This window comes from Melanerpes formicivorus, unplaced genomic scaffold (genome assembly GCF_026170545.1).
Source record: "Melanerpes formicivorus ecotype bairdi unplaced genomic scaffold, bMelFor1.0.p_v2 SCAF_139, whole genome shotgun sequence".
NCBI classification, from domain to species: Eukaryota; Metazoa; Chordata; class Aves; order Piciformes; family Picidae; genus Melanerpes; species Melanerpes formicivorus.
Genome location: NW_027142491.1, coordinates 447863 through 471316, shown reverse-complemented (window position 1 = coordinate 471316; position 23454 = coordinate 447863). Strand labels below are relative to the sequence as shown.

The following is a 23454-nucleotide window of genomic DNA, read 5'->3' as shown; positions in this document are numbered from 1 at the left end:
TCTCTGTGATCACACAGCAGCTGGTACTGGGGAAGTCTGAAGTGTGAAGCTCAGGGAGGAGAGCAGCACTCTCCTGGTGGCTTCCTCGGGAGGGGAGTGACAAATGGAAGCCAGGCAAGTGCCGGCTGCCTCCTGCAGCACTGCTCGGCTGGCAGCCTGGGAAGCCCTTCAGGCTGCTCCAGCCTCATCCTCACACCAGGGAATACCAATCTTGGACTTGACAGCTGCTTGTTCTGCTCCCAAATCTGCAACTGAGACATAAAAATCTCACTTCAGACCTCACAGCTCTTCAGGAAAATCTACTTCCCACCTGTAAAGAGCTGTGTGCTTTAGATGTCCTCAGCAGAATTCCTCACTGCTTCCATGAGCTGTAATCTCCTGCAACTCAGAATCACAGAATGGGTTGGGTTGGAAGGTACTTTGAAGGTCAGCCAGCTGCAGCTCCCTGCCATGGGCAGGGACCCCTCCCACCAGCCCAGGCTGCTCCAGGCCTCATCCAGCCTGGCCTGCAACCCCTCCAGGCAGGAGGCAGCCACAGCCTCCCTGGGCAGCCTGTGCCAGAGTCTCCCCACCCTCACTCTCAACAATTTCTTCCTCCTCTTCACTCTCAATCTCTCCTCTCCCAGCTCAAAGCCATTGTCCCTGGGACTGGCACTCCCAGCCCTTCTCCAAAGTCCCTCCCCAGCTCTCCTGGAGCCCTTCAGGTCCTGCAAGGCTGCTCTGAGGTCTGCCTGCAGCCTTCTCTTCTGCAGGCTGCACAGCCCCAGCTCTCCCAGCCTGGCCCCACAGGGGAGGTTCTGCAGCCTCTGCTCATCTTGGTGGCCTCCTCTGGAGCCTCTCCAGCAGCTCCAGGTCCTTCTTGTGCTGGGGGCCCCAGAGCTGGAGGCAGTGCTGCAGGTGGGCTCTGAGCAGGGCAGAGCAGAGGGGCAGAATCCCCTCCCTCAGCCTGCTGGTCACACACTGTGATTTTCTCTGCATGCTTCCCTGGTCTGGTGGCTCAGTCCCAGGCTGTGCACATCTACCAGAAGCCAAGTAATGTGACTTTACTGCTTGTCACCGAGGAGCTGTACGCCAGCATGGCCCCAGGGCTGTGACTCGTTTGGAGCCTGGTGGGATTCAGTTGACTGCCTCGCCCTCTCCCTCGTCCAGAAGGAGTCCAACCTAAACCGCCAGCCTCTCTGGGGGAGGGAAACAATCAAACTTGAAGCAGGTCGGCTGCACCGCCGGTAGAATGTTTTGTTTATCACCCGGTCCTGGCTTGTAGGCAGCAGGAATTCGTCTCTTTAAGGGCTGCCCTTCTTTTAAAATGGAAATGCTCAGGAGATCTTTGGTGCTTTTGTTCCCAGAGGAGTTATGCAAAAATCAAAACGGGGAGGGGGGGGGGAAGAGAGCAGAGAGAAGAATGCTGAACTTGAGAGCAGGCTGGCAGCCCATGGAAGCGACCAGGGGGCTCTGCTTTTGTGCCTGGCATCAAGGGGCCAGGGAACAGAAGCCTTTCACATAACCCAGTTGTGCTTGGGTTTTTTTTTTACCTTTTTGGGTTTTTTTTTTGGGGTGGGGTTGTTGTTTTCCTTCCACATGCCTCTGAAAAATTGCAGGAGGCATCATCGAGGATGGGGAAGGAGCTGCAAAGCCTCCAGCTTCTGAAGAGCAGGTGCCAGGCCCTCTCCAGCAGCAGCCTGGAGTAGTTGCAATTCCTCAGCTCCTTTCTTTTTTTCCCCTCTTAAAATTTGTTTTGTGAAGACCATCTGCAGGTGGGGAGCTGGAACCCTGCACTCGGCCCGGGGCCAGCATGCCACAGGGCAAACCACCCAAACAAACCACAGACCCCCCAGCAACCCCAGCCCCAAAAGCTCAATCCCATCCCCGCGGGCTCCCGTCTGGATGTCTCTCATTCCCAGCTAATGCCCAAATGGGAGGTCTAGACAGGCTGCTAACGCAGCTACAAACACCACCCACCTCCAAAAAATGTCACCATGGCTGCATCCTCCCCCTCACCTTCCCCACATCGAAATCCCAGAGAGGGAACTGCAGCAGCTGCTGCGGCTGCCCTGCAAACATCCCGGCAAAGGGGTGCCCGGGCGCCGCCGGACCTGTGAGGGGGGGCTTGGCTCCCAGCTCCTCCAGACCCTCCAGTCTTACCAGGAACCCCCCAGACCAGCCATTTGCTTGCCCAGAGAGCCATCTCCCAGCTCCGGAGGGGCCAAGCCCAAGCGTGGCGTTGCCACGTCACGCATCGCTGGCCCTTCTGCACTTGGCAAACGTGGGCAAGGTAAAAACAATCAGAGTCCTCTGGCACGGGGAGCTCAGCTTATGCAGCTCTTCCTCCTTGCCTTTTTTTCCTTTGGTGTCATTTTTGTGCTGTGGACCTGTGGCCACAGGTAGCAGTGGCACATAGGTTGGCACACAGCAAGGGCATCGTGCTGGCACGGCAGGAAACCCCCCCATGGCGTTTGGCACAGCTCTCCCTTTCGCGGGGGGGAATTTGGGTTCCCGGCAGCCCGCTTCCCGTACTGGAAGTTGGGCTGGTTAGCTCAGTGCTCCGAGCCCCACATGCCCTGCCGCCAGGTTTTTGCAGTGCAGGCGTACTTGACCGATATTCCCATGAAAATCTGGGTGCTGGGAGCGGGAGCCATGCCAGGCACTGGCTTCGCTGGGAGAAGACAGCAAAAATCGGCTGCTTAAAAACGGGAGGGGGGGGGGGGGAATAAAAAGAAGTGAACGGGAGGTAAAGCCGGCAAGTTGTGCAGGAAAAAAAGTAGTAGCTTCGGTTGGAGCAGGAGCCGGGGAGAGGAAGCAGGGGACCCCCCGAAAGCGGGACAGGGAGGGCGGCTCTGCGCAGCCATCTCCCGAGGCTCGGACCTGTTCGCCGGCCTCCTCCTCGCAAAGGCCGGGAGGGGAAGGCTCGGCGGCGGGTTCCCGGGGGGTAGCCGGCGGCCAGCCCCCTTCGCCGCATCCCCTCCCGCCGGGAGCCCCCGTGGGCGGCAGCGGAGGGGAGCGGGAAGGAAGGAGCGGGGAGTGCATGTGCATCCCGGCAGGCGCCCCTGCCGCCCTCCCCCGCCGCCTTCCCTCCTTCCCTCCCCCTCCGTGTGTGTGTGTGTGTGTATGTGTGTGCTTCTCCCGCTCCTTCTCCAGCCCGGCCTGACGCAGGCGGATCCAGATCGCCCCTAACAACCCCGGCTCCGGAGCGCGGTGCCGGCGGCGGGGGCCGACAGCGGCGGGGCCCCGGCTGGTAGCGGGGCCGCGCCGGGCCCGAGGACGGGGTTAGGGGGGGTGGGGGGTGGGAGGGCGGCGAAGTTGGCCCAAGTGCTGGGAAGGAGGCGGGCGGCCCGGCTACGGGGGGAAAGTTGCCGGGAGAGGCGAAGGGCGAGCGGAGCGGCAGGACCATGGGCACTTTGCGGGATTTACAGTACGCGCTGCAGGAGAAGATCGAGGAGCTGCGGCAGCGGGATGCGCTCATCGACGAGCTGGAGCTGGAGTTGGATCAGAAGGATGAGCTGATCCAGAAGCTGCAGAACGAGCTGGACAAGTACCGCTCGGTGATCCGGCCCGCCACCCAGCAGGCGCAGCAGCAGAGCGCCGGCACCTTGCAGGGCGAGCAGAGGACCAAGCGCCAGGCGATCTCGGCCGAGCCCACCGCCTTTGACATCCAGGACCTCAGCCACGTCACCCTCCCCTTCTACCCCAAGAGCCCACAGTAAGCAGTGTATGAGGGGGGGGGTAGGGTGGTGCCGGTGTCACCCCGGCTGCCCAGCGGGTAGCATGCTCCGTGCCTCGCTCCTCCATCCGTCAGCGCCCTCCCCTTCCTCCCTCGCTGCCAGCGGGGCAGCCGACGGGCTCCTCGTCCCCTCCATCCCCCGGACTCGCCGGCACTGCCTGCAGCGGTAGAGGGGCACGGAGCGGAGTCCCGGAGCACGGCCGCCCGCCCCCGCACCTTCCCGGGTGGCCCCGCGGGCGCCCGGGAGGGAAAGTTGCGACTTCTGGGCTTGGGGGGCATGTGTAATAAGAGCGAGCCCCGAGGTGGGGGCAGAGCCGCTAGCGTCGGAGCCGTCCGCCCTCACCCACCACCCCCAGCCCCATCCCGCCGGGGAGGGCTCGGCGGCGAGCTCGGCAGGGCGGGGGAGTTGCTGCTGCTGCCGGCGGAGCGCATCGCGGACTCGGGGGCTTTACCGGTGCGGGAAGGGACGGGAGGAACCCGGGGGTCTGTCCCCTCCGGGTGCAGCGGTGTCCTGCAGGGAGCGATGCACAGCGCGGCTCCGGGCAGGGAAACGGGAGCCCGGCGGGGTGCAGTGCCCGCGGTCGCCGGCGGTATCCTCGCCGCCCCTGCTTCTGGCCGGCCTCGCCCGGGGGAGCGCTGGTGTGCCGGGGAGGGAAGGCTTGTTGCAGAGCCCTGGTCCGGCGAGGAGGGTGTACGGGGAGGCAAAGTTGCGGGGAAGCTCGGCTTCCAGCTGCCAGCCCGCCCGGGAGATGCGCTGCCCTGGTTTCACGCTTGCCGCAGACTAGGCAAATTACAGCGATTTAATGGAGAAAGCGGAGAGCTCGCAGGAGCGGGACCACTCCCTCCCCGCTTCCCTTCAGTGTATTTTCCTAGCCAATAAATCGCAGTGCACTCCTTAAGGGAAAAAAAGAGGAGAAAGAGAGAGATGATGGGCTGCTGGCTTCATGTGGAGGGTGGCAGGGGCCGGCCCTGGGCTTCTCTGTCCCTGCCTGCTGCTGCCGGGCTGTGCCCCTCAGCTGGCGACAGCCGGGGCTCGACCTCCTCCGGCCGCTGGCCCCTTCGCGGCCGCTGTCTCCCTCGCGGAATTAAAGGGGAGCGCTGGGGTGGCTGGAGCCAGTGGGCTTGGTGCTGTGGGCGCTCAGGCGGGCTCGGGGCTGCGGGTCGCCTGTTAGGGCACATGGCGGCCGGGGCCCTCGGCGTGCCGACGCTGTGCCCCCCGCAGCCCCGGGGGAGAGACTGTCCCCCGGACCGGTCCCGAGACTGTCCCCCGGACCGGTCCCCGCGGCCACGGGCGGGCAGCCGGGCCGGGGGGGGGGATGAGGTGAGGGCAGGGCAGGGCAGACAGGTGGCACAGGTGCCGCCCGGTGAAGTGGGAGCGCTAGAAGGGAGCAGCGCTGCTCAGGTGCTCCCCACCGCACTGGCGGGGGGTGCCGGTGCGGGGGGTGCCGGTGCGGGGGGGTGCCGGTGCGGGGGGTGCCGGTGCGGAGGGTGCCGGTGCGGGGGGTGCCGGTGCGGGAGGTGTCCGCACGCAGCTGGGATTCGCTGCTCTGCCTCGGCACTCGCTCGGTAGGCTCCGGCCGGGGCCAGGCGGTGCGGCGCAGCCTCGGCCTTGGCCGCCGTCATGGCGGGGACCTGCCGTCTCCTGGCGGGGTCCTGCCGTCTCCTGGCAACCGCCGCGCCGGCCGGGGCCGCAGGACCCGCGAGCACGGCCGCCACGCGCCACGGGGCGGCCCCGCCGCCAGGGCCCCCGGGCCGGGCCGGGCTCCGTGCGGCCCGGCGGCGGCTGCCGGCTCCTCTGCTGCCGGCTCCTCTGCTGCCTGACCGCCCGCTCCCCCCCGCAGCCCGCCTCTTCCCGACGCCGTTTCGCCACAGATACTTTGCCCTTTTAAGGCGAACGGCCGCGGCTCCGGGATGGAAAGGGAGGCGGGGGGATCGAAACCCCCAAACCCCGCCGAGCCCACCCGCGCTGCGCGGTGTGGGGGGAGCCTGGCTCCCGGCGCGCCGGCGGCGGGACCCGAGGCGGGACAGGGCTGCCCAGCGGCGTAGGTGAACTGCGGGGCGGTGTCTGGCATCCCCAGGCGTTGCTTTCCCCGTCAGGGATGTGTGTGCGTGCGCTCGCGTCCCTTGGTGCCCTCCAAGCGGAGCTCAGGCAAGCGCTTCAGGTTTCAGCAGGAGGAGCCCGGGGGGTGCTGCGCAGGGTGAAGCGCCCCAGGAAGCCTGCTGAACCCTTGGGTTGTCCTTTCCCAGCCGGGATGTTGCTGCCTGGCTGCATAACTGCCTCGCTACAGGTCTTGCATCGGGTGTCGTGCCCAGCGCCCGCCTCAGAAGCTCCTTCCTGCTGACCACCTGCGGTCAACACTCCGATGCTCACCACAGCGTTGAAGTCAACAGGTAGCTTCAGACCTTAATCAGCCAGGTGGAGCAGAGGCTTGCTGCTCACAGCTTCAGCGTTTGCTCCTCTGTTTGAGCCCTCAGGTTTTATTTCATAGGATCACAGGGTGTGAGGGGTTGGAAGGGACCTCCAAATATCATCCAGCCCAAGCCCCTGCCAGAGCAGGAGCAGAGAATCCAGCACAGGTCCCACAGGAACACATCCAGACAGTGCTGCAAAGGCTCCAGAGCAGGAGACTCCACAACCTCTCTGGGCAGCCTGCTCCAGGCCTCTGGGAGCCTCCCAGGCAAGAAGTTCCTCCTCCTGCTGAGCTGCAACCTCCTGGCCTGCACTTTCCACCCCTTGCCCCTTGGCCTATGCCAGGGCACAGTGAGCAGAGCCTGGCCCTGTCCCCTCCCTCTTGACCCTCAGCCCTCAGAGATATATTTAAACATTTATTACACTGCCTCTCAGCCTTCTCCAGACTGACCAGCCCCAGGGCTCTCAGCCTCTCCTCATTGGGCTCATGCTCCGGTGCCTTTTGTTGCCTTTTGCATTCCAGTAACATCTTCAGCCTAAGGGGGGCTGTGGTGCCAAGAGGCCCTCAGTGCCTTGTGTCCAAAGCTGGACGCCTCCTGAGGTGACGCAGAGCCTTCTGCCGGCGCGTGGTCATGTGTCTGCAGTTGATGAGCGCTTTGAACCTGAACATCCCAATGCAAAGGGAGGTGCAGGTGCCAACAGTAAGAGATGTGATGGTCTTTAAGGTCCCTCCCAGCCCAACCCATTCTGTCATTGCATGAGCTGTGGGTTTTGCTTGCCTGTAGTTCTTGCCTGCAGTGAAACAAAGATGCTCAGAGGCTGCAGAACCTCCCCTGTGGGGCCAGGCTGGGAGAGCTGGGGCTGTGCAGCCTGGAGAAGAGAAGGCTGCAGGCAGACCTCAGAGCAGCCTTGCAGGAGCTGAAGGGCTCCAGGAGAGCTGGGGAGGGACTCTGGAGAAGGGCTGGGAGTGCCAGGCCCAGGGACAATGGCTTTGAGCTGGGAGAGGAGAGACTGAGAGTGGAGAGGAGGAAGAAATTGTTGAGAGTGAGGCTGGGGAGACTCTGGCACAGGCTGCCCAGGGAGGCTGTGGCTGCCTCCTGCCTGGAGAGGTTGCAGGCCAGGCTGGATGAGGCCTGGAGCAGCCTGGGCTGGTGGGAGGGGTCCCTGCCCATGGCAGGGGGCTGGAGCTGGATGCTCTGTGAGCTCCCTTCCAACCTAAACCGTTCTGTGAGTCTATGAAAGTGCAGTCCAGGTGACTGGCTCTGCCAGGGGTGGGGTGTGCCTGGCAGGCCTGAGTGGGGCAGCTCAGCTGGTTGGGTGAATGCCTGAACTGTGGTCTTGTGCTTGCCTGCATGCCGTTGCAAACATGACTCACAGAGTGCTCCTCTGGGGTGGAGGGGAGGTCCTTGTCTCCATTCAACAAGCGTGACACAGGCTTGGTGGTGTTTCCAGGTAACGGTTTGTGGTGGTGCTGGAGGCTGAGATAGAAGGCACTTGGAAGTTGAAGTGGAAATACCCAAGCGGCTGTCAGGGCCCGGACAGGGCACTCGTGAGGGCTCCTTACTGTGATCTCAAAGTGCAGAGAGCTCAGGTGACTCATGCCAGGGGCAGTTCACTTCACCCAGCAGTAAAACTTTGGTGTTTACCCAGAGGAGGCAGGGAAAAGTGAGAGGAGAAAAGGGAAAGATGAAGTGAAGAGGGGAGGAGAAAGAGCTCTACTGCTACCAGCAATGCAAGGGTCCTAAGATGTCTCTCTGGTGCTGGGTCCAGTCCTGCTGCTCCTTCTTGATCTTGGTGGGGAAAAGCTTTCCTTTGAAGTCTTCTTCTTGTTACTTCTTCTTGTAACCTGTTGCAACCTGCCCCTTAGCTAAGGAGACATCTTTTATAATCAATTTCTCACCTGCCAATGTCAGAACTCTGCCTCTCTCCCCCACTCTCCACCCCTCATGCCCCCCAAGAGCAAGGCTTCTGCACAGGCCCAAGGAGGAGTGCCCGTGCTGTGGGCTGGCCCAAGGAGATGTCCCAAGGCATGGTCTGCCTTGGAGGTGGGTATCACAGTGACACAGGACTTTAGAGGCTGGAAGGGACCTCCAGAGATCATCCAGCCCAACCCCCTGCCAGAGCAGGGCACCCAGGGCAGGCTGCACAGGAAGGCATCCAGGGGAGGTTGGAAGCTCTCCAGAGCAGGAGACTCCACAAACTCTCTGGGCAGCCTGCTCCAGGCCTCCAGCAGCCTCACCCCAAAGAAGTTTCTCCTCCTCCCCTTGAGCTGAAACCTTCTCTCTTCCACTTTGCATCCACTGCTCCTTGGCTCCTGGCTGTGCACCACCCACAAGAGCTTGGCCCCCTGCCCTTGCCCCCCAGCCCTCAGCTCTTGACAGACATTGAGCAGATCCCTCTCAGCCTTCTCCTCTCCAGCCTCAGCAGCCCCAGGGCTCTCAGCCTCTCTCCACAGGGCAGATGCTCAGGTCCCCAACTCCTCCTCCTGGCTCTCCCTTGGGCTCTCCCCAGCAGCTCGCTCTCTCTCTGCACCTGGGGAGCCCAGCACTGGGCACAGGATTGCAGCTGTGGTCTGAGCAGGGCAGAGCAGAGGGGGAGCAGAACCTGCCCAGCCCTGCTGGCCACCCTTTGCTTGCTGCCCCCCAGGCCCCCATTGGCTCTCTTGGCCCCCAGGGCACATTGCTGTCCCCTGCAGCCCTTGCTGCCCACCAGCACTCCAAGGTCTTGCTCCTCATGTCAGGAATTGTGATTTCTTATTATAATGACATACTGGCCCAGGCTGCCCAGGGAGGTGGTGGAAGCCTCCTGCCTGGAGGTGTTTGCAGCCAGGGTGGAGGTGGCTGTGAACAACCTGCTGCAGTGTGAGATGTCCCTGCCCATGGCAGGGGGTTGGGACTGGCTGAGCCTTGAGGTCCCTTCCAGCCCTGACAGTTCTGTGGTTCTGTAATGAGCAGAGTTCACTAAGGGTCCTGGTGCCCTCAGCAGCCTCAGGGCATCAGTCTCCCCTGGCAGCAGTTCCATTCTCTGTTCCAAAGAGATGGCCACAGGCAGTGCAGTCATCCATCCTGCTTGGCAGCTATGCACAGTTGGTACCAGGCAGGGCTGCTCCCATGGGACCTGCACCTGGGACAATCCATGGAGAAAGCATTCCAGTGCACAGGCTCGGGAACTTAATCAGGAACTCACTGTGGTGTAGGCTGCTGCAAAACCCAGGCTGGGGTGTTAGGCTGGATTGCAGTCCAAGTCCTTGGGGTAGAATCATAGAATGATTGGGGGCAGAAGGGAGCTCCAGAGCTCATCCAGGCCAAGCCCCTGCACTCAGCAGGGACATCCTCCACTGGAGCAGGCTGCCCAGAGCCCTCTCCAGCCTCATCTGGAGTATCTCCAGGGCTGGGGCCTTAACCACCTCCCTGGGCAACCTGCTGCAGTGCTCCAGCAGCCTCCTGGGGCAGAACTTGTTCCTCACATCCAATCTCAATCTGCTCTGCTCTGCTTTGCAGCCCTTGCCCCTGCTCCTGTCCCTGCAGGCCTTTGGGAGCAGTCTCTCTGCAGCCTTCTTGTAGCCTCTTCAGGTCCTGGCAGGCTGCTCTGAGGTCTGCCTGGAGCCTTCTCTTCTCCAGGCTGAACACCCCCAGCTCCCTCAGCCTGTGCCCACAGCAGAGCTGCTCCAACCCCTGAGCATTTCCATGGCCTCCTCTGGAGCCTCTCCATCAGCTCCAGGTCCTTGCTGTGCTGAGGGCTCCAGCCCTGCACACAGCCCTGCAGGTGAGGTCTCCCCAGAGCAGAGCCCAGTGGCAGAATCTCCTCTCTGCATCTCTGGCAGTGCTGCTTTGGGTGCAGCCCAGGCTGCCCTTGGCCTCCTGTGCTGCAGGCTCACACTGCCTGCTCCTGCCCAGCTTCTCCACCCCCCAGCACCCCCAAGGCCTTTCCCTCAGGGTCAGGGGTCCTGCTTCCTGATGACAGTGATGAGACAGACAGTGCTCTTCAGACTGCTCAGTGCTCTTCAGACTGCTCCTTACAGTACCTAAGGAGGGGCTGACATTTTCTGGCCCCATTCAGTCCTGCCTTACATCAGTGACTCCTGAGGGGGTGGTATCCAACCTTTGGCCTTGAGGAAGCCACCAAAGTTTCAGCCTGTCTGCAGGCAGCACAGAGCAGCAGGAGCCACAAGGGGACTCTCAGGAAGTCATCATTGGTTGTTAGCCTGTGGGTGTTAGTGCTGTGCCTGTTCTCCTGCTCTGGTGGAATGCCTGAGATGGCCTGGGATGGGTAGGATCACAGAAGTAGTAGTTGAAAGTCTGCTGGAAGCAAGGAGGAGTCCTGTGAGTGTGACACTGAGGGAAATGGCCTGGTGGTGATGTCCCTGGATTGTGTTAATGGTTGAACTTCAGGACCTTGAAGGTCTCTTCCAGCCAAAATGAAGCTGTGATCATCAGGGCAGTGGCAGGCTCGTGATACCTGTGGGTTTGAGCAACCTGATCTCATGCCCATGGCAAGGAGCTGGATGATCCTTGAAGTCCCTTCCAACTCTGACAGTTCTGTGATTCTATGACTCTCTGCTGAAGGGTCTATGAAAGCTCCCCAGGGAGGTGCTTTGGGCCTCATCTCTGGAGATGCTCAAGGCTGGAGAGGTCTCTGGGCAGCCTGCTCCAGTGGAGGATGTCCCTGCTGAGTGCAGGGGGCTGGGCTGGCTGAGCTCTGGAGCTCCCTTCCAGCCCAGAGCATCAATTGCATGATTCTATTCCATGTAGAAGATTATGAGTTAGATAAAATGGTTCAGCTCCAAATGGCTTTTGAGTGTGGAAGTGAATTTTGTTGCCTCATGGTAAATGGGTGCATGAAGAAGAGTGTGGACAGCAGGTTGAGGAAGGTTCTCCCCTCCTCTACCCTGCTCTAGAGAGGCTACATCTGGAGTCCAGTGCCCAGCTCTGGGCTCCCCAGTTCCAGAGGCAGGGAGGTGCTGGAGAGAGCCCAGGGCAGGCTGGGAAGCTGCTGAGGGGCCTGGAGCAGCTCTGGGAGCAGCAAAGGCTGAGAGCCCTGGGGCTGAGAGCCTGCAGCAGAGCAGCCCCAGAGGGCAGCTGAGCAATGCTCAGCAAGAGCTAAAGGAGCTGTGGGGGGCAAGAGGCTGGGGCCAGGCTCTGCTGAGTGGTGCCCAGGGCCAGGCCAAGGGGCAAGGGGCACAGAGTGGCAGGCAGGAGGTTGGAGCTGAGCAGGAGGAGAAAGTTGTTTGTTGTGAGGCTGCTGGAGGCCTGGAGCAGGCTGCCCAGAGAGGTTGTGGAGTCTCCTGGTGTGGAGAGCTTCCAACCCCCCCTGGGCACTGTGCTGCTGGGCAAGCTGCTGGGGGTGCCCTGCTGGAGCAGGGCTTGGGCTGGGGGATCCCAGGGGTCCCTTCCAGCCCTCCCTGTTGCTGTCACATTACACTGACTGTGAGATGTTATGGAGCACATCAGCCTCACCATTTGTGGTGTAGATATTTTCAGAGCCTTGCAGGCCTGGGTTTGTTTTCCTTCTGAATGTTTCCTTTTTCCATGTGAAAGAGGACTCTGTGTGTTCACATGAGGAGTTCAGAGCTAATGTCTGTGGAGGGCAACATCCTGCCCTTGACTCCCAAGTTACAAGACCAGGGAGAGAAGGCAGACATCAGCATCTTTATCACTCTGCACGATCCTCATCATCTGAAAGTGCTGCTGTTTGTTTTTCCACACCTCTGGCCCCTGGCAGGATATATCCTGGCTGCTAACAGCCTGTCAGCAGGCAAAGGATACTGCTGAGGCTGCTCCAGCTGCTCCTCAAGATCTCACGGAGCTGCAGACCAAGGAGCAGCCGTCTGAAGGAGGATGAAGCTCTACCTCTGGTTTCTTTGCTTCTCTTTGGTTTGTGTTTGCCATGGGAAAATGCCCAGGACCTCAATTTTTAAGCAGCTGTTTTGTTTGGCAAATGGCAACAGCTGGGAGCCTCATGGAGGGCTGTAATTGGCATATTTTGTTTTCCAGCATCAAACAATCCCAGAATCCCAGCAGGGAGGGGCTGGAAGGGACCTCTGGGGAGCATCCAGCCCAAGCCCCTGATTCAGCAGGGCACCCCCAGCAGCTTGCCCAGCAGCACAGTGCCCAGGGGGGGTTGGAAGCTCTCCACACCAGGAGACTCCACAACCTCTCTGGGCAGCCTGCTCCAGGCCTCCAGCAGCCTCACAACAAACAACTTTCTCCTCCTGCTCAGCTCCAACCTCCTGCCTGCCACTCTGTGCCCCTTGCCCCTTGGCCTGGCCCTGGGCACCACTCAGCAGAGCCTGGCCCCAGCCTCTTGCCCCCCACAGCTCCTTTAGCTCTTGCTGAGCATTGCTCAGCTGCCCTCTGGGGCTGCTCTGCTGCAGGCTCTCAGCCCCAGGGCTCTCAGCCTTTGCTGCTCCCAGAGCTGCTCCAGGCCCCTCAGCAGCTTCCCAGCCTGCCCTGGGCTCTCTCCAGCACTTCCCTGCCTCTGGAACTGGGGAGCCCAGAGCTGGAACCAGGGCTCCAGCTGTGGCCTGGATAGTGTTGACTAGAGGGGCAGGAGAACCTCTCTCAGCCTGCTGGCCACACTCCAGGATGCTGCTGACCACCTTGGCCATGAGGCCACACTGCTGGCTCCTGGGGAGCTTCACCACCAGCACTCCCAGGTCCTGCCCCACAGAGCTGCTTTGTAGCTGGTCAAGCCCTCACCTGTTCCTGGTGAACAGTGAGGAAAGCAGAAGCAGGATGTGAGAGCAAGTGGGGAAGTGAGGAGAGTGAAGGGCTCAGCAGGGCTGACGTTCTGGCTGGTGGAAGCTCCTTCAGTGAGATAACAGCAAAGTGTTTCCTCAGCTCTACAAAACGTTGAGTCAGCTGGAAAATGAGCTTTTTGGGGTGAGTTCACAGCCTTAGGGATGCTTTGAGTGTAAAGCTGAGGGATCTGCCAGAACTCCAGAGACAGGCTGTAGGGAGGAGGAACAGCCTGGGAGTTGTAGTGAGGAGTTAAAAAAGGAAGTGGCCTGGTTGCATAGCCTGAGGAACACAACTGAAGTACAAGAGAGGGAGCAAAATCCCTTCAAGGACCAATCTGGTTCTTTGAAGGCCAGTGTGCACATCTCCTGTGGGCTGGAGGCATCTTCTGAAGTGGTCATAATGGTCATCAGCTCCCCAGAGCAGCTGGAAAGCTCATCACCTCTGCAGTGTTTGCATGCTCTGACCTGCTGCTGTTCATGCCTGGTGTCCATCCCCTGCTGCCCAGGAGCCCTCCACTGCTTGAAAGTCTCCAACCTGACCCAAGACAAAGCCCCAACCTCTTTTCTTAAACCCTGTGCCTCCCTCTTTCTAAACTCCTCTGGAGGATGTTTCCAACACCATCTAACCCCTGGAGCCTGCTGGATGACATGGTGTGGTGTGTTAAGAATGTGGGCAGCAGGTTGGGAGAGGTTCTCCTGCTCCTACTCAACACTATCCAGGCCTTGTATGGAGAGCTTCCAACCCCCCCTGGGCACTGTGCTGCTGGGCAAGCTGCTGGGGGATCCCAGGGGTCCCTTCCAGCCCTCCCCCTGCTGGGGCTTTGTGTGACCTGAGGCTGAGACAGCCTCCCACTGTGGTTGTGAGTGTGGGGTAAGAGCTGTGGAAGCAGAGGGGAGATGATGGCCTCTAACCCTGTGACTTTCTGGTTCTGGTGGTGTGCTGCAAAGAGTGTTTCCTCAACTGCAGTCCTCAGCAAGGATTGTGGTGTGGTGTGGTGTGGTGTGGTGTGGTGGGGCAGCCTTGGTGGGCATCAAGATGTCATTCAGTGTGGTGTGAGCAATTGAGATGCATTGGCTTGAGAGCAGTGGTTGTGTTGGGAGATGTGACAGGGTCCTGGATCAACCTGAGTGGTGTTCAACTCTTCTCCAGAACAACATTAATGAGCCTGGAAAGGTCTCCTAAGTCTTGACTCAACTTCTGCACAGAGGAGGGAAAATGTCCTTGGTGGCAGAGCGGTCAGGGCCTGGCAGAGGCTGCCCAGGGAGGTGGTGGAGTCCCCATGCCTGGAGGTGTTGCAGCAAGCTGTGGCCATGGCACCTGGGGCCGTGGTGGGGTTGGATTGGTGTTGGACTGAGTGAGCTTGGAGGGTTTCTGCACCTCCCACAACTCTCTGATTCCATGGCTGGTGTCAGTGGGATTTCTTATGTCCAGGCTGCAGGGGTTTAGAGGTCAGGATTAGGACTTGACTGCCCCGTGGAGGGCTGACTGGGCAGCATCTCTCCACTGGCAGTAGCTCTGTGGGGAAAGGTTGACCAACCAAGCTGAGATGTGGCCCAGAGCATTGCCTTGGGGAAGGATCTCTCTTAGGGTCTTGCTGAGTGGATTTTTTCTTGGGGAATGGTAGGGGTTGGAGCAGGGCACCCAGGGCAGGGCACTCAGGAGCACAGCCAGGTGGGGCTTGACAGTCTCCAGAGCAGGAGGCTCCACAACCTCTCTGGGCAGCCTGCTCCAGGCTCCAACACCCTCACAGTAAAGAAGTTCCTCCTCAAGGGGGAATGATTCCCCCCCAGTCCCCTACTGACTGCTCTTGGTGGCTCTCCAGGGGAGGGATTTAGCTTTGCCTTGGCAGCGTGGTGCCACTCAGGCCTTACCCTGGGCTTTGTGCTTTCCTGCAGCTGGCAGATGTACTTGGGGAGGCTCCTGGGTGCTGGGAAGGAAGGACAGCCCTGGAGCTCTTGCAGCAAGGGTCTGTGCCCCCTGTTGCTTACCCAGCAGCTCAGTCCTCAGCTTTCCTCATTGCTCCAGCAGGCCAAGGCAGCTTGCTGGAGCTGCCTCCTGAGCTGGCTTCTCTCTTGGCAGCGTGTTTCACTTGTGTTCCTGCAGCAGGGCACAGAGAGAGCTTCCTGGTGCTGGGCAGGGCTTGAGGCTTTGCTGTGCAGAGTGATCTGCTTCCTGACAGAGGGGAGCCATGAATGCCAGCAGGTCACTGCCGTGGCACTCTGACAGGTCTGGCTTGGCCTTGGTGCTGCTGGCTGCTGAGGCCTTCCTCCAGGCCAGAGGCCACCTCTGTGACTTGCCTCTGTGCTCCTTAATGTCCTGGGAGGTGGGGAGAGGTTGTGCTGCTAGCTTAGCTCCCTGAGAGGCCATAGCTAGTGGTAGTAAGGAATAACTGCAGTGTGTTTAGCTACTGAACAGAGGATGGCAGGGGCTTGGAGCTGGCTGAGCTCTGAGGTCCCTTCCAACCCAACCTATTCTGTGCCTCTGTGACAAAGATTTTTCTCTGCTGGCACCTCGAGTTGGAGGCCATCCCTGCCTCCACTCAGGCAGGTAGTGTTTGTGCTTGACAGAGACTCTCAGGACCCTGGCTGCTGTGTTCAAAGGCAAACAAGGAGCAGCTGATAGCAGGCAGCTGCTGGAGCCACCACCTGTTTTGTGCCTTTCCTGCCTGCCTCTTGCTGTGCTGAGGAGCAGCAGCTGCAGCCTCGGCGGGGCTGGGTGCTGCAGAGCAGCAGTGAGCAGCAGAGCCTGCCCTGGGCTGCTGCTGCTCTGCAGTGCCTGTGGCAGTGCAGTGCCTGTGGCAGTGCAGAGCCTGTGGCAGTGCAGTGCAGGCTCATGTGGAAGCAGAGTGCTTCTGGGCTGATGCTCTGCAAATACCTGGGGGAGCTCCATGCAGACAGAGTTGTGGGCAGGAGACACACCTGGCTTGGGAGGGCCCTTTCAGCTCATCCACTCCAGGCAGTCTCTAGCTCTGGGGCTAAGCCACAGCCCTCAGCACCACAGCTCTGCAGCTTGGAACACCTCCAGGGATGGGCATTCAGCCACCCCCCTGGACAGCTGGGGCCAGGGCTTGGGAGCCCCTTCAGGGAAGAAGTTTCTTCTGATCTGCAGCCTCAACCTGCCCTGGTGCAGAGCAGGGCAGCAGCTGGGAGCCAGCTGACTGCACTGAATGGACTCAAGTCATTAACCCAGAAATTCACTTCTTAATTTTCATTTATATTCATAAATTCAGTTGCTGCAGGATTAACTTCTCCTCTACTGTCATTAAGTCATAAAATCATTAAGGTTTGGAAAAGATCTCCAAGACCATTGAGTGCAATCATCACCCCAGGTCAACACCAAGCCATGGCCCTCAGCACCATGGCTCCATGGCTATGAAACCCCTCCACAGACTGCCCTGGGCAGCCCATTCCAGTCTTTCACTGAAGAAATTGTTCCTCAGCTCCAACCTAAGCCTCCCCTGGCACAACTTCAGGCCAGTTCCTCTCCTTCTCTCACCTGAGCCTGGGGAGCAGAGCCCAACCCCCAGCTGGCTGCAGCCTCCTCTCAGGAGCTGCAGAGAGCAAGGAGGTCTCCCTCAGCCTCCTCTGCTCCACACTCAACCCCCCCAGCTCCCTCAGCTGCTCCTCCCCAGCCCTCTTCTCCAGACCCTTCCCCAGCTCTCTTGCCCTTCTCTGGCCCTGCTCCAGCCCTCAAGCTCCTTCTGGCAGGGAGGGCCCAGAGCTGAAGGCAGCACTCAAGCTGTGGCCTCCCCAGTGCCCAGCCCAGGGCACAATCCCTGCCCTGCTCCTGCTGCCCACACCATTGCTGCTCCAGGCCAGGCTGCTGCTGCCCTTCTTGCCCCCCTGGGCACTGCTGCCTCCTCTCCAGCTGCTGCCACCCAGCACCCCCAGGGCCTTTCCTGCTGGGCACTTTCCAGCCCCTCTGCCCCAGGCTGGAGCCTTCCTGGGGCTGCTGTGACCCAGGGGCAGCACTCAGCACTTGGCCTTGTTGAACCTCATCCTATTGGCCTCATCCCATGGATCCAGGCTGGCCAGGTGCCCCTGCACAGCCTCTGTGCCCTCCAGCAGATCAACACTGACACCCAGTTCAGTGTCATCATTCCTGGGGCACTTCTGTAGGGGAATAGTTTTAAGGAACATCCACAAACAATGAGGTCCCAGACCAGGAACAGGAAGGCTTTCTCCTCAGATTGCAAAAGTCATTCTGAGCTTCAGCAGATGAAAAATTGGAGGAAAGAGGGGAAAAGTTCTCCTTTAGGGAGTTCACAAGCACACAGAGATTCAATGGGTGGCAGTGTCCTTCATTCTCCTGCTTGGCTGGGGTTGCAGAAGTCCTACAAACCTTATCTTATCTTCCTGGAAAGCTCTGATTTTGAACTGGAATCCCTGGAATCCCAGCAGGGAGGGGTTGGAAGGGACCTCTGAGCATCTCCCAGCCCAAGCCCTGCTCCAGCAGGGCACCCCCAGCAGCTTGCCCAGCAGCACAGTGCCCAGGGGGGGTTGGAAGCTCTCCACACCAGGAGACTCCACAACCTCTCTGGGCAGCCTGCTCCAGGCCTCCAGCAGCCTCACAACAAACAACTTTCTCCTCCTGCTCAGCTCCAACCTCCTGCCTGCCACTCTGTGCCCCTTGCCCCTTGGCCTGGCCCTGGGCACCACTCAGCAGAGCCTGGCCCCAGCCTCTTGCCCCCCACAGCTCCTTTAGCTCTTGCTGAGCATTGCTCAGCTGCCCTCTGGGGCTGCTCTTCTCCAGGCTCTCAGCCCCAGGGCTCTCAGCCTTTGCTGCTCCCAGAGCTGCTCCAGGCCCCTCAGCAGCTTGCAGAAGCCAAGGAGAGGCAGTGGTGGTTTCAGTGCTGCTGTGCTCTCATGCTTGGTGCTCCTTGCTGCCTCTACTGCAGGTATTGCTCTGCTTTTGGCATCTCATGGTGCCAAAGTCGTTGCAGCTGTGGCAGGCTGATGGATAAATATTTGTGTGACTGGTTTTGGGGTGCTGTTTTGCCCTTTCCTGGTGGGTTTGTGCAGTCAGAGCAGGCTCTGATGTTGTTTCCTGGGGCTTACCTTTGTTTTGGAGGGCTGACATACAGCACCAAGTACTGCACAGAAGCACAGAACCAGAGAGTGGTTTGCCTTGAAGAGGCCTCCAAGCACCTCCAGTCCAGCACCAACCCAAACCCCCCCATGGCCACCCAGCCATGGCCCCAGGTGCCATGGCCACAGCTTGCTGCAACACCTCCAGGCATGGGGACTCCACCACCTCCCTGGGCAGCCTCTGCCACTCCCTGACCACTCTTCACAGAATCACAGAGACATTCAGGTTGGAAAATCCCCTCAGGATCACCAAGGCCAACCATTAACCCTCCTCCACAGAGCTCACCCTAACACATATCCCCCAAGCATCACAGCCAAACCACCTTTAAACTGCAGGGCTGGAGACTCTTCCTGCTCCCTGGGCAGCCTCTGCCAGTCCCTGACCTCTCTTTCCATGGTTTTTTTCCCTGATGCCCTGTCTTTCTTGCAGCATTTTTCCTCCTCTCCAAGCTAACCCTCCCCTGGCACAATGTCAGGCCAGTTCCTCTCCTTCTCCCACCTGAGGCCAAGGAGGCATTTGTGACACTGGAGCCTGGCCCAGCCCCAGCAGCCCCTGTCTCCCCCTTCCAGCAGCCCTCCAGGGCATTGTTTGTAGGTGTGCAGGTTGCTGGGATGTGTGCTGTGGGCCTGGGCATCCCCAGCCTCTGCCATGGGCTGGGGCTGTGGGGGGGTGCTGGAGGAGCCCCTGCCTGGGGGCTGTGTGAGGAGGGAGGTGGCTGGCAGTGCAGGGCTGGTGCTGTGCAGGGCTCAGGCAGTCCCTGGTTGCCTTGGAAACCACTGCTGAGCATGGAGAGCCAAACCTGGACGCTGCTGCCTGCCTTTGGAGCAGAAAATGGGTTCCCTGGCTCCAGCATTGTCATTTAGAGTGGGGATATCTGGCCTCTGCTCCCTGCCTGCTGGTTAGGAGCAAGCCCTGGAGGAGGACCTGGCCGAGGGGAAGCCCCTGGCCCTGCTGCTGTGCTTCTCCTGCCCAGAGCTCTGCTCTCAGATTCCCCTTCTTAATTTGGTTTCTGAGCATATTTCTTGGAGGTGTTTCCTGCTCCCCACACAAACTGCCTGGAAAGCTGTGGAGTGGCTCTGTGACGTGGGCTTGAAGTGGGGTTGAGAGTTCCCCAGCCAGGCCAGCTTGGTTTGCTGCTCCAGTTAGTGCTCCCTGAAGTGGAGACAGTGGCTGAGCAAAGAGAAGTCAGCCCCTGGGGGTGGGCAGCTGGGCACCTCCTGACGCTCAGCAAGGCCAAGAGCAAACTCCTGCACCTGGCTTGGGGTAATTCCCAGTGCAGTCCAAGCTGAGAGCAGCCCTGAGAGGAAGGCTTTGGGGGTGCTGGGGGTGCAGAGCTGGCCAGGAGCTGGCACTGAGTGCTGCCAGCCCAGCCCCAGCCTGGCCTGGGCTGAGCCCCAGCAGGGTGGGCAGCAGGGGCAGGAGGGGATTCTGCCCCTCTGCTGTGCTCTGCTCAGACCCCCAGGCAGTGCTGGGGCAGCTCTGGAGCCCTCAGCACAGCCAGGGAGCTGTTGGAGCAGGGCCAGAGGAGGCCACAGCAGTGCTGGCAGGGCTGGAAGCCCTCTGCTGGGAGCCAGGCTGGGAGAGTTGGCCTTGGGCAGCCTGCAGGGGAGAAGGCTGCAGGGAGCCCTCCTGGTGGCCTTGCAGTGCTCCAAGGGCCCAGCAGAAAGCTGGGGACAGACTGCTGAGCAGGGCCTCTTGTGCCAGGCCAAGGGGGGATGGTTTGGCCTGCAAGAGGGAGCTTGAGAGTGGAGAGAAGGAGAAATGTTTGGTGCTGAGGGTGGGGAGAGCCTGGCCCAGGCTGCCCAGAGAGCTGGGAGCTGCCCCCTGGCTGGCAGCAGTGCAGGGCAGGTTGTGTGGGGCTCTGCTTGGGGCTGTCCCTGCTGGCTGCTGGGGGCTTGGGCTGGTGACCTTGAGAGCTTCATTCCAACACAACCCAGGCTGTGGTTCTGTGAGTGATGTCTAAGTTGACCAGAAATGAAAGCAGAGAGTCTGAAGGTGTGAAGCTGTGCTCAAGAGTCATCTCTGTCGTGGTGACAGCTGATGTGCAGCTATGTGCTGGGCACCAGGTACAGCAGTGCTGCACAGCCACTGCTCCTGAGAGGAGGCTGCAGCCGGCTGGGGGCTGGGCTCTGCTCCCCAGGCTCAGGTGAGAGAAGGAGAGGAACTGGCCTGAAGTTGTGCCAGGGGAGGCTTAGGCTGGAGCTGAGGAAAAATTTCTTTGGTGGCAGCGTGCTCAGGGAGTGGCAGAGGCTGCCCAGGGAGGTGGTGGAGTCCCCATGCCTGGAGGTGTTGCAGCAAGCTGTGGCCATGGCACCTGGGGCCATGGCTGGGTGGCCATGGTTGGGTTGGGTAGGTGCTGGACTGGAGGAGCTTGGAGGCCTCTCCCAAGTCAAGCAATGCTGTGGTCTGATGAGAGCATCACAGTTTTTTCCTGTCTGGAGTGGATGGAATTGTGTCCAGTGCCAGCTGGGCTGTGGGGATGCTGCAGTGCTGTTGGATCTGCAGCCACAGCCCAGCAGTGCCCTCCAGCAGCAGGAGCAGTCCAGGAGCAGGGCCAGGAAGGGGATGAGGCTCTAAAGCTGCCTGTGCCAGGCTGTGAGCTGGGCCCTGGGGTCTGTCAGGGCCTGTTGCTCTCTGAGCTGCCTGGTTGCTGTCTGTTGTGTGCAGAGTTCCCTCGGGAGAGGGGAGTGCATCAGTGCCCGCAGGGGAGAGGAGGAAAGGCATTGTTGTGGTGGGTTGGGGTTGTGATGAATAGAGGAAATCAATCTCCACACGAATCAGGCAGCGGCAGCCAGGCAATAGCTCAGTGCTTAGGGAAGGTGTGGAGAAACCCAGTGTGATGCAAATAGTGCTGCTCAGCTGCCTGCTTCTTCTGCTTGCTGCCAGCAGAGCTGCCTTAGGAGGCGTGCTCTGAAAGTCAGTGCTCCCAGGCTGCTGCAGGATGCCTGCAGGGGGTCAGGAGTGCTCCTGCCCGGGCTGGGGATGCACAGGAAGGAAGGTTAGGGGCAGCCTCTCTGCCCCGAAGTGTCAGTGCTGCTGAAATCCATCTGTAAGGGCACTGCCTCTGCTGCCATTCAGAAGGGCCTGGACAGGCAGGGCACAGGGGAGCCCCAAGAGCTTCTGCAAGGGCAAGGTAGGGTCCTGCCCCTGGGGAGGAACAACCTCCTGCAGCAGGGCAGGGGAGGGGAGACCTGCTGGGAAGCAGCTCCAGGGAGCAGGACCTGGGAGTGCTGGGGGCCAACAAGTTCCCCATGAGCCAGCAAGGTGCCCTGGTGGCCAGGAAGCCAATGGGGTGCTGGGGGGGCACCAAGAGTGTGGGCAGCAGGGCAAGGGAGGTTCTCCTGCCCCTCTGCTCTGCCCTGGCCAGGCCACATCTGGAGCACTGGTTCCAGTCCTGGGCTCCCCAGTTCCAGAGGCAGGGAAGTGCTGGAGAGAGCCCAGGGCAGGCTGGGAAGCTGCTGAGGGGCCTGGAACAGCTCTGGGAGCAGCAAAGGCAGAGAGCCCTGGGGCTAAGAGCCTGCAGAAGAGCAGCCCCAGAGGGCAGCTGAGCAATGCTCAGCAAGAGCTAAAGGAGCTGTGGGGGGCAAGAGGCTGGGGCCAGGCTCTGCTGAGTGGTGCCCAGGGCCAGGCCAAGGGGCAAGGGGCACAACATTGATCTCATTGCAGCCTCCACTCAGGGAGGCTAAAATCTAACCCTCCCTTGGCACAACTTCAGGCCAGTTCCTCTCCTCCTGTCCCCTGTTCCATGGGAGCAGAGCCCAGCCCCCAGCTGGCTGCAGCCTCCTCTCAGGAGCTGCAGAGAGCAAGGAGGTCTCCCTCAGCCTCCTCTGCTCCACACTCAACCCGCCCAGCTCCCTCAGCTGCTCCTCCCCAGCCCTCTTCTCCACACCCTTCCCCAGCTCTCTTGCCCTTCTCTGGCCCTGCTCCAGCCCTCCAGCTCCTTCTGGCAGGGAGGGCCCAGAGCTGAAGGCAGCACTCAAGCTGTGGCCTCCCCAGTGCCCAGCCCAGGGCACAATCCCTGCCCTGCTCCTGCTGCCCACACCATTGCTGCTCCAGGCCAGGCTGCTGCTGCCCTTCTTGCCCCCCTGGGCACTGCTGCCTCCTCTCCAGCTGCTGCCACCCAGCACCCCCAGGGCCTTTCCTGCTGGGCACTTTCCAGCCCCTCTGCCCCAGCCTGGAGCCTTCCTGGGGTTGCTGTGACCCAGGGGCAGCACTCAGCTCTTGGCCTTGTTGAACCTCTCTGACTTTAGCACGGTGATGCAGCCTGTGCAAGGCAGAGCAGGAGCACAGCTGGTGCTGGGGTGATCAGTGGAGCTTGGCCCCAGCCTCTTGCCCCCCACAGCTCCTTTAGCTGTTGCTGAGCATTGCTCAGCTGCCCTCTGGGGCTGCTCTTCTGCAGGCTCTCAGCCCCAGGGCTCTCAGCCTTTGCTGCTCCCAGAGCTGCTCCAGGCCCCTCAGCAGCTTCCCAGCCTGCCCTGGGCTCTCTCCAGCACTTCCCTGCCTCTGGAACTGGGGAGCCCAGGACTGGAACCAGGGCTCCAGCTGTGGCCTCCCCAGGGCAGAGGACACAGACATGCAGGGAGGACTTCTCCCCTGCCTGTGTTTGCAGGTTTCAGTGCTGCTTCCCCAGCAGCTGCAGGAGGGGAGCCAAGGCTGCTGCTCATCAGACACTTGATTGGGTTCTGTTTTCCCAACAGAAGCTGAGCTCTGTGCGGCAGAGGAGGGAAATGAAGCATGGCCAGGGAAGGGCTTTTCTCCATTAGCTGGGTACCCAAACACAGATGTGCTCAGATCCCATCCCAGTCAGTGACTTGGCAGAGCTTAAGGCAGGGCAGATCCTCTGCTTGCTCAGTGGTACCTTGGATCCAGGTTGTGCTGCAGGGAGGGCTCAGCCTCTGCCCACTGTCTGAAGCTCAGCCCCTTGGTTGCCCTGCAACAACAATGTGGAAAGAGTTGGCCTTGGGCAGCCTGCAGGGGAGAAGGCTGCAGGGAGCCCTCCTGGTGGCCTTGCAGTGCTCCAAGGGCCCAGCAGAAAGCTGGGGACAGACTGCTGAGCTATTGCAGGGGAGGCTGGAGAGGGCTCTGGGCAGCCTGCTCCAGTGGAGGATGTCCCTGCTGGGTGCAGGGGGCTGGGCTGGCTGAGCTCTGGGGGTCCCTCCCAGCCCAGAGCACTCTGTGGTTGCAGGGCAGCAGTCTGTGGTTCTGGGAGTGCCTTGCAGGAGGATCAGTGCAGTGCTGTGGTGCTGTGGGGAAGGGACACAGCTGGTGGCACTCTCTGCTTGTGCTGCTCTTTCCCTGACTCTGGCAGTGTGTCTCCAAGTCCCAGCTGTGCTTGGCAGGCAGAGCTCAGGTGGCTTTTGGCAGTGCTGGGGTGGTCCATGGCTGCCTGGATGTTGTGCTGTGGGCCTTCAGTCTCTCATTAAAAGAATCCCAAGGGAACACTGAGGATCTGTCTGCTCTGCCTCCTTTCATGTGCTGGGTTTGATCACAGACCCACA

At 60.6% G+C, this 23454-nt stretch overlaps 1 protein-coding gene across 2 annotated transcripts in view; it reads left to right on the top strand.

The window, feature by feature from the left end:
* The window catches only part of PRKG1 (protein kinase cGMP-dependent 1), a 335004-nt gene that overhangs the window by 44143 nt on the left and 267407 nt on the right, over window positions 1–23454 (top strand). Inside the window, exon 1 of one of the 2 annotated variants that reach the window (XM_068168480.1) lies at window positions 3114–3697. The exons of the other annotated variant lie outside the window; for it this stretch is intronic. Coding sequence (XP_068024581.1) covers window positions 3387–3697 — 311 coding nt within the window. The 5' untranslated portion in view covers window positions 3114–3386. Of the gene's footprint in view, window positions 1–3113; window positions 3698–23454 lie in introns of those variants that run through there. 2 annotated transcript variants of the gene reach the window in all.